The following is a 10,494-nucleotide window of genomic DNA, read 5'->3' as shown; positions in this document are numbered from 1 at the left end:
GCCCCAGCCAGCTCCCACTGGGGCTCTTCTAAAAGACTTGGATGCTCCTCAACAATAAAGTTAAACTCTTAACTCATTTAGATGCCTTCCATTCTTTATTTTTCCCTAACTCACCTTCTATGAAAATATCAGTCACTTCCAGTTTTTCTTGCATGAGATTTGGTTCAAAGTTAGTCATGTGCTCTGTTTACATGTCATATGTGTAGAACAAATAGCAAGCTCAGCTGGGGAAAGGACCCACAGTAGTGACCTGACAGCATAAAACACAGTAACATATCAATGAGTCATTCTATCAACTAATAATAGCAGGTAAGAAAAAGCCAGGAAGACCCACTCACTCCTATGTGTTCTGCAAAATGAAAAGCTGATTCATAAAAACTAGTCTTTGGAATTGTATCAGATCTATGGTTCTATGTTCCTGAAATCTCTATATGCTGTAAAAATCACGCATGGTGAAATGACTCACTCTTTAAAAGTAAATGCTCACTTTAAATCAAAGAACTCTTGACTTTTTTTTCTTAAAGATAAGCAATAATTTATTTCTCTTTCATCTTCACAATTATCACATACTGCTCAGCTACATGATCAATGCCATTACATAACACAGGAGAATTGCCCACCTACACTTTACTTGGACAAATACAATTGCAATTTACAGATTAAATGTACTGTACAATGTGTGGTTGGAAAAACGTCATCCTTACCTATACGATGGGATGTGGCATACGATTTATAAACAGATGCACTCTAAGATGTAAAACTTGAAAACTTGTTACACCAAGGATACAGTATAAAGCATTTTGTTTTGGTATTGTATTGTTACTAAAGTAGAAAAAAAGAAAACTAGAGAAATAAATCCAGATCTTAACTTACAGGATATGTATTAGGTTAAGAAATTAATTGGCTTCTCCACTTTTTTTGCTTTGCTTTTCTTTGTCTTTTTTTTTTTCTACAAATGAATAATACGAATATATTGCAGGATAAAGAAAGACTGCCAGATAAAGAAGGTACCGTTATATGAAAAACAAATGAAAAATTACCAGGTAATTTTGCTTACAAAAAAGGTCAAACTATAAACAGTCACAAAATATATAAAAATGCCACATTGAACGAGGCAATCGTACTCTACCTAAACTGGTAGTATACTCTCTGAAAGAAGTTGCGTTCATACAGTAGTAACTGATAAAAAGGCATTGTGCACTCTTGTGCCATCTGGAGATTTAGCACCATGTGTCATCAGTTCTTGGATTGTCATCCAGTTGTCCAAGATTTTCTTGTTCCTCTTTTTCATCATCTTTTTGTGACTCAGTTCAATAATGTTAATTTCCTTTTTGCCCTCGCTGCCACTCTGCGGACTTTCCTTAAGACACTCCAGTCTGCTCCTCATCATGAACTCTCGCCGCCTCCTCTGCTCCTTAGCTCGCACCAAATGCTGCTTCCGCTCTTCTTTGCTCCAGTAGCGACCCATCTTCATCTCACTCATCGTATCATCATCTGTCGTCATTCCACTACGCTCCTCTTTTATTTTTAAGGCACGTTCCTTCAGGATTCTGTCTCTAACTGGTCTCTTTGTGATGTACCTCGTCCCATCACTCCTTATTTTCACTTTCCATTCCATCTTCGGCTCCGCACACTTCTGCGAGTCTTTGCACATGCTCACCAGGCTAAGCTGGCTTTGAGCGTACTCCACAGCAGACTTCTGCTGGATCAGTTGCATATAGCTTTGATAATGCTTTGCATGAGCAGGTATATTCCCGTACCTGTACGAAGAGCTGTGATATGGAGACAGGTAGGGAATGTGCTCGCTGCTCTGCTTTTCCTGGTCTGTGAATTTGCTGCTTTCTGATACCAGCACTGCGTCCTCAGCAGCGCTGTTTTGCTCAGTGGGTTTTGGTTTGGCTGAGGTTGCCTCTCTGTTGCTTTGTCCTGAGGATGACTGACTAGCCACGATTGTGCTCCTCAGGTTTTTCCTGTTGGTGATGTTGATCATCCTCTGTAGAGAGTTATCAGGGGATCGCTCCACTGTCAGCGGAGTGCTCCTGCAACTTTCAGCCGTGTTGTAGGCACTGGAGCTGTCCTTGTCAGACTTCTCAGGGTGCTCCATTATGTCATCCAGTTTGCCTCTTTGTACATCTATGCTGGTGTTATAATTCCTGAACCCTTCATCATGTAAAGCCCAAATGTCTCCGTACTGATCCCTCACCTTTTGAATCCGGTGAGCTTGCATAATATTCTGACACTCAAGTTCAATGCTCCTCAGTTCCTCATTGAGTAGCTGCAGCTCATGCTCCACTCCATCTTGCTCTCTTCTGTTGCACTCTATCGTGCTGCTTGAGTAATACAGGTCATACTCCCCATGGTTTCGAATCTTGCACTTCAGTTCCAACAGCTGCCGAAACCTTTCACATTCCTCCTCTGGGTTTCCTGTGAAATCAGATTCAATGTATTCCCCAGACACAAAGCTTTCATTGCAGTGGAGCTCAACACTTCCTAACGTATCTTGGCTGTGGCCCAGCTCCCGTTTGCTCTGCAGGGTAGCGCTGCTCTGCTCCTCAGGTGCATTTTCTTGCTCCGAGCTCTCATCATTACGCAGACTTTCATCTGTAGGTCCCACCCCACTGTCCTTCTCATGATTGTTGGATGATGAGGTTGCAGTGTCTGTAGTGCCATCCTCCTCTTCATGTTTCTTTGGCTAAAAAAATAAGCAAATGAAAATGATCATCAAATGCAGACTATATCACATGAGAATATTTTCCATCTCTGTTTTGCTTAAACAGCTGGGATCTGATTTAAGCCGAATTAAAACAGATCACTAAACAGTAGCCCTACTGCTCATAGCTTTAAAATATTTCTGAGAGTCATGCTGTGGTGGCCATACCGAGTGAAGTAGATTAATCACAGAACTAGTGACATATCTTCTGAAGTCCGGAAAGAAATATTTCCCTCTCTAGCTAAGCCATCTCTTCACAGTGTTTAAAGATAATAATCACCAGATGGTGCACTGTTTTTTATTCTGGATTATGGCCAGAGACTGGTGGAGCTGAAATGTTCTCAAACTTGGGAAAAAGCTCCAGTACTGGTATCCCTTAAAAAAAAAAAAACAGAGCAAGCAGCCAGTCAAACAATGACTAGTACAATCTAAAAGGCTGCAATAAGACTACTTTTATCAGTGCGGCTTTTTTTTTAACCACTGAACTCCTTGTTTGCTCCACGGAGATGGGCAGGGTTGAAGCCTGCAGAGGCCTAGCCTGTTTCATTACACCCTCCATGGCCCTCTCTCACACTTCTTGTTTTCAGTAGTCTTTTCCCAAAAGACTGTTAATTTTTAATTCTAGGACTTCGCTCAAGTAGACTGCTCTCCATTGCATCCCTGGAGACCATTTTGTTCCCTAGTTAGAGTTTATGTTCCTTAGAAATACAAACAGCCTTTTGCCATTAAGCATAGAACAACACCCAGTGCTCGCCATGGGCATAATGTCAAGCTTTCAGGCTGTTGTTTTTTAATTCACGCTCCACTCACTGTACCTAACCTATTTATATTCTCAACCTATTTATACTCTCAAAGAATGCGAGATAATACCTCTCTGAAGAGACAGATGCTCTTTATTTTTCTAACTGGACAGGCAAAGAATTCCCTGCTATTCCCCTTACAGAGCAATCATGCCAAGTGCAATTTATATGGCCTGTTCGCCAAATATCTAAGTGTACATAGCACCAACCAAATGTAATTTCTCTTTTTGGAGATGTAATTGCATAATTATGTATAATGGTAGCAATAATCAAGGGAGAAAAAAGGTACAGTGCACCTAGTGAAAGGAAGCAAACTCAGAGAGGCCACTGTCATAATTCCCTTTTTCTCTACTTTGACAGACAGTAAACCAGGATGAAAATGTGTCTCCTGTCTCATCCTTTCTCCTTTCTTCATGTGCACCTCATGATCACACATCCTTCAACTGCTCTCCTTTCTTCAATTGTTAGGAAAAAATAATGGCCTAGCCTCAGAAAAACAAAAATAACCTCCACTCCCCAAGCGCGATGTAATAGTGGAATAAAATAAATATTGAAAGAAACACAACACCAGGAGAATCCTGTGTCTTTGACAGACCAGTAAAAAATTTCTGAAAAGATGTTTTAGCAATTTGTTGTCAGACAAGACCTGCAGAGAAAAACTTCTCTTTAAAACCACAGCATACATTTTACACTCATCCTTTTGCACATAAAACATGTGGCTGGTAACAAAATATACAAATAAAGGTATAATTAATCTCATGTAGCTTTGGCAGTCACACTGGCAATGTGCCAACTACTATCTCTCACTCTCCCCAAATGGGGAGAAACTCTCCCCTTTAATTTAAACACCATGGGACAGTATTCATTGTTATTCAAGGGATCATGAAAAGGTTCAGTGTTTCTTGATGTTGTAGGGTCAGAATTTTCTAGAAACCAGATTCTGAAACGGCAAGGTACAAAGGCAGACATTCATGAAAATTCTGCAGGTTTAAAAAAATTCAGTGGTATGTATTTTCCCTATCTGAGATCCTCTCAGATCTTTCTACTTATCCACTTAAAAACCAAGGGTATCTTGTTGTCACAGGAAGAAGCAATATGAAGAGTAGAACCAATAACACTCTAACTATTGCAGAATTGTGCTATAATTATCATGTATCTATTCCTTCTTTCCTCAGCTTATGCATTGTTGTGAAGGAGTATAAAGTATATTGAAAGATTTTTTATTAAGGCTCTTGTTAACATTTTTCCAAAGTGGCTGCAACAATTTAGTTCCATTTTCAGAAGCAGCTGGAGAACTGTTGTTTTCCTACATCACTTGTTTTTGAAGAGCTCCAAAATGTCAAATTTTACACTGAGAAAAACCTAATATCTACAGAATTCTTCATGAAAACCAAGAATAACCAGAAAGAAGAGCACCTCAATCAGCCAGGTGGCCAGGGCATTCACCAGGAATGCTGGAAATTTAGGTTTAATTTTGTATTTTTCTAGTTTACCTCCTCCAGGTGAGTGCCACTATGTAAGCTATTCTGATGCCTTCTCCCACCTGCTTTGTAGCTGCTCCAGCTTGTACTGACCTCCTCTGCCCCCAAACCTTTCAGCAGTGAAGGGACTCCAACCTGGGTTGCCTACGCTGTACCCCGGCCATGGCACTACACAATATGTGTTTTTCATTGCTCTGGAAAACAGTTAACTGCTGACACAAGGGAGAACAGCTCCCCCAGACACTGGGAGGGCAGTGATGCAGAATAGCCAAGAATTTGGGTGCCTGCCCCAAATGCAGGTCCCCATTCACATTAGCAAATGAGGAAGACCAGGATCTGCTCTGTGACCCTGAGGGTGAATGACATAGCACAACTTGCATCCACATGACTAAACCCATCTTACTCTCTAAAGAGGGTGGCTTACCCATACTATGTTAGCACAGTTTACAGGAGCCGAGCTCCATGATGCTTCCTCTTATGTCTCCAGCACGGTGCCACACCACCAAAGCACACATTTGAGCACTTCTGAAAAAATTCCTTAATGTATCAATTTGTTTAGAGGTTGAAACAGACCTTACAGTTCAGGCCCATGCAATCAACACTTTCAGAATTACTGGCCCTCGTTTTCCACATCACTTTAACCAACAATTTAAACTTTGCTCCTTCAACTTCAACTTGATTTAGACTCAAGTGAATACAATACCCTGCCATCTACTCAAGTTATACTATCCATAATTCACATGCACACACACAAAAGATGTAAGCAAAACAAACCTCATCTTTCCAGTCTAACAGAAATCAGATGGGTGGCATTGATTTGACGAAATCTAAAGACACTTAGATTCTTAGATTCAGGTGTCTATAGGCACCTGAACATCAGGTAGTCACTTTGGGTTCCTTTACCTTCAGGAAGAAACAAGTGCTTGTATAATCAGATTCCTCTCAACCTAAAGCAGACATCCATATCACATTACATCTTTCCCCAGGATGTGAATACTTGCATATAGTTCAACTTAAAAAATGGAACGTAATACAAGTATTTATTCTACTGTATGTTTTTGAGATATATTTTTTTAAAAATCCACTGTGACTCAAGGTAAGTTAGCCCCTGGCATTTCTGTCCTGGACTTGTTCAGCTTGCCAGAGCTCCTAAACATGTGCAGACTGACCAGTCTTTTACAACATGAGTTTATTTTAATTTTATTTTGAAAGGTAGCAAGCCTAATTCCAGGTTAAGTCCCTTCTGAAACACAAGAGAGAGTCTCCAACTGTCAGTGCATTGCTTTTGCCAGTGTTATCTATTATCTATTCCAAACAAAGTGTTTGTTTTCAAACGTTCGTTGTCAATCTCTTCTACAGTTACTTCTGTTTGAAATACCAAAGGGCTCCTTAGGCCTCGTCTTTGCAGTGAGAACTCAGATAATGAGAAGACGAATCTGGTGGTGCGTACAATCAAGCAATAAATGAACCTCAAAAGATTCTGCATTTCAGCTCCAGCAAGCATTCATGCCTAAAAAATGGCTAATCTTGCAGGAATTTAGGCACTGTTCTATTCTCATTTTACAACTTATGATGTATATTGGGATTCAAAACCCAGGCTGCTACTTAAGTTTGAAGGCAGTGAGACTCAGTCAAAGGTTTTAATAAACATAGCTGCTAGGCTCTCTGGTCAGTCTCGGACAGTGAAAGGGCAGCTCATCACAGTGAGAGGAATCTCCAGTGGCAGGCGAACCACAAGGTACTTCAGCCAAGAGAGAAGACCGAGATTTATTTCAGTGGTAGGCTAACAAGGAAAATACTCTTCTGCAAAGAATGCTGTTCTTTAAGAACAGGTCTCTCTCAAAAAATAATTTTCCCCAGATATTTTCACTGCATTTCAGCTTTAAATGAATATTTTTTTATCCAATTCTTTCTCTTCTTAATAGGTTTTGATATATTCCATGATACCGATAAGAATTTCCACATGGCAAATGTATGGTGTTCTTCTGAAAGTTATATCTCTGCTGCACAATGAACTGTAATGTTGTAAAGGGGAAGGAATACAATGAGTTATAAAAACCAGAGAATTAAATCTTGCCTCAAGGTTTATTGGACTATTCTATACAGAGAAGATACAATTCTTGATTAAATTCTATAGAGTCGCTCAAAAGCATATAGAAAGGACACAACTATCTACTTAATTCTTCTATTACAAACTGTACAAAATTTTTCTGTGACAGCTCATATTAAATGCTAAAATGGCATTCTGTAAAACAGACCTGTATTTGGAAGAATATGCTGCTATAGTGTGTATTCATTCATACAGCGCACAAGATTCATGACAACAGATGATTACAAAGGCAGAGGACTGTGTTTTGGTTCACAAAAATCAAGGCTGCCGTTAGAGAACAATCTCCACGGTCAAACAGAGGGCTTGAAGACACTCAGCTTGGCCACTGGCAGCTGCAATGAGGGTGGTTTCATTGCACCAGTGGATGATCTGATTCACCTCAAGAAACTGCTAGGTTTCCCAGCCTAACAAGGAGTAACGAACCAGTTTTCCAACTTGCCGAGTCACTACATAGAGTCTAGAGAGACAGCAGCTGTCACAAATTACTGACACCTCATTACACACCAAGCTGCATTTGGTTGATTCAATTACTCATCAAAAGGGCAAAGCAATGTCTGGCTGTCCTAGAATTACTTCAAGCAACCCAACATTAGACAGCAACGGAGCACAAGTGACGGTATTTTTTTCAAGTGCTCTCTTCTACAGTAACATAAAATCTCAATAGGGAAAATAATATTATTCTTAGTATGAGATCCCAATGGGGAATAAACAATCTCAATGGGTTCTGTGAAACCACTTCACACAACACCACTGTTCAGTAATTAACACTATCTGCAACACAAATTCTGTGAAAAAGCCAAAGCTTGACAATTACTTGGGAGTGGAAGGTCACAGCTGTGAAGTGATGAGGGGCTAGTAGGGGTTTGTACACAGACCTGCTCAAGATTTTCACCCCAAAGTGGGGATTTGTGTGAAAATGTCTCTGTGCAAAGGAAATTTCTTTTCGGAGAACAAGTGTTCTTTCTGACAGGAAATCTTTTGCTATCCAAGATAAAATTTGTGGTTAAAAAAATAAACAAGAGGCCAAGTGTCAGTTCAAAGTAGCTAGCAGTGCAGTAGTTAGCAGATTTAACCTGGAAAACCAAGGCTTGGATCACTGCCTGGAAAAGGGGGTCGTAACTAAAAGGCCACTATAAATCCTGTTGCAAGGTTCCCTTCACCTGTGACCCTGCAGTTATCCCACTTTGTGTAAATAATTAAATCCTTATAAGATCAAGGATTTGTAATCTGATCCATCATATTCCAGATAATTGACTTAATTATTCTGTCAGTGTCTCTGCCCTAATTAATATTTAATTTATGTACAGTGAATAGCTTTAATAGGAGCTATCACCTAGTCAATAACCCAGTGTCAAAGCTGAAGGGGCGGTGAGGAGGAAACAGGCTAGATGCACGCTCAGGCCTCCAATGTGGACCAGGCAGTGCGGTATTTGAAGCCAGGTCTCCCATTAGCCAAACAGGCTCCCTGGTTTCCAGAAGAAGGAAGGCTCTCATAGTATTTCTCCCTCTCTTTACTTCACAGAAAAACGCCTCAGGCTCTGCTTTTGAGCAACTCAGAATGGGGAAAAAAATCTAAGTCATAAATTTCTGTGGGTGAAAAAACAGTTTCTCCTCAGCTACATATATGCAGAAGCTGGGAGATGAAATTGGATTTTATTTCTTTGGCTCCACAGAGGCTGACAGATCATCTGATCCAGGAGTGGATAAGGTCACTTATGCCTTCCACAATAAAGTACAGCTGAGAAGACCCATCCCCTGATGAAACTGTATGGCTGGGGGTGCACATGCGTCTTTGCCACAGTCACACAGCTTACAGCACATATGAGCAGGTAAAAATCAGGATAGCAAGCTGAGATTATGCTAACAATATGCTTATTTGTCGACATTAACAAAACAAATGCCAAGCTGTGTGCTGTCGGTATAAGAAAAATACACTTGTATTACCAAAACACCTGTTGTTTATTTTAAACATCTCTTCCATCTTGTTTTGCAAGCTCTCTGGTGCGAGGGCTGGCTTATACCTTGCATGCATACAAGAGGGGCATCTACCCCAGCTTGGAGCTCTAGGTGCTACACTGATACAATTCATTAAAGAAAATTTTGACATAAAATATAACAACATAAACCCCAAACACTTCAGAATTAAAGAAGGAAAGCAATTTTATCCTGAGAGTTCAGAGAAAATGAGAAATCTGCACTTATTACAGCCTCCTAAATTGTTTGCTAACTTGTCATACTGGGCCTAAGCATCTATTGTTCTCATTTTCCTTCCCTACCGCGTGCCGGAGTTCACAGCACTTTAGAGACAGAATTATATCAAAGCCTTTGACTCCATTTTACAGCATATCATTTCATTCTCTATTAATAAAAAAGTATACCTAGCAAAATTTCAAATGATACCTTTAGTAGCAGTCCTACCTGCTCGACTTTGTTGGCTGTGTACTGCATTGCTTCATTATGCTGCTCTTCCAACATTTCCAAGTTTAACTCCTCTAAGAATTCATTCCTTTCATCATCCAGCCACCCTTCCTCCAGCTGCAAAGAATACATTAGTACATTATATTATGGTAGCAAGGACACATGCTAAAACAGGGTAAACCCAAAAGGCAATGCTTGACTAGTTCTTTTTATCCTAATGATTCTCTTCAGAAAGCCAGGCGGTAGGAGTTTGCGTCTGAAAAAGAGAGGAAGAAAAAGAAGGATAAAAAAAGGGACTTACGCCTTTTATCCTTTCTTGAAACAGTATGACTGATTTTCTCTCATAATGAAGGAGAGTGCACAGCACAGACGTTATTTCCTTTCAAAAGGTATGAAAGGCGCAGCGCATAATCCTGAAGCTGTCATGTTCATTACTGCCGAGAGCCCCCATGCTGAAAGAGCGGCAATGTTACTAATAGGGCCAGGAGGCAACCGGGCTCTTTCCTCTAACAACCTCCATCCCAGCGCTCTGCCCTGCTGCCGCCACCTCAATAGAAACCTTATGTTGCGTTTCTGTCACCGTTTTCCCATTGATCTTCCAGGTAAACAAACAAACAGAGGAGGGTGACAGAAAGACACGGTGACTTGAAGGGAGGTTATTTTTGTTCTTGCAGTGTGCCTGGAAGCAAGGCTTATCCATTTGTTTGTTTCTTCCCCAAGTGTAAAATAATACTTCGACATTTGGTGAAGACAGCGTTGCAAAAGGACAGGAGAGGATGCTGTATTCTGTGAAGCGAGTATATCCTCTCCCTGCACCCACTCCGCCCCTGTCACATTTTTCTAAACTGATAAAACAGGTACCCTGGCCTAAAATGCTGTTCTTCCCGTTTTGTTCACAATGCACAAGTGTGCACGTGGCACACATCCATTTGTATCTGTAATCCCTTGCCAGACGGCACACTGTGGTGAAAAGGA

The 10,494-nt window shown here is 40.6% G+C and overlaps 1 protein-coding gene across 1 annotated transcript in view; it reads right to left on the bottom strand.

Moving 5' to 3' along the window:
• Nucleotides 1–524: 524 nt before the first annotated feature.
• The window catches only part of PDZRN4 (PDZ domain containing ring finger 4), a 248,803-nt gene continuing 238,833 nt past the window's right edge, over nt 525–10,494 (bottom strand). The window contains exons 9-10 of the mRNA XM_086740010.1: nt 9,520–9,636; nt 525–2,692 (exon numbers count right to left, since the gene is read on the bottom strand). Coding sequence (XP_086596136.1) covers nt 1,166–2,692; nt 9,520–9,636 — 1,644 coding nt within the window. The 3' untranslated portion in view covers nt 525–1,165. The remainder of the gene's footprint in view (nt 2,693–9,519; nt 9,637–10,494) is intronic.

This window comes from Chlamydotis macqueenii, chromosome 1 (genome assembly GCF_036417535.1).
Source record: "Chlamydotis macqueenii isolate bChlMac1 chromosome 1, bChlMac1.mat, whole genome shotgun sequence".
NCBI lineage: Eukaryota > Metazoa > Chordata > Aves > Otidiformes > Otididae > Chlamydotis > Chlamydotis macqueenii.
Note: the sequence above shows the minus strand (reverse complement) of the source record. Positions and strands in the feature narration are given on the sequence as shown.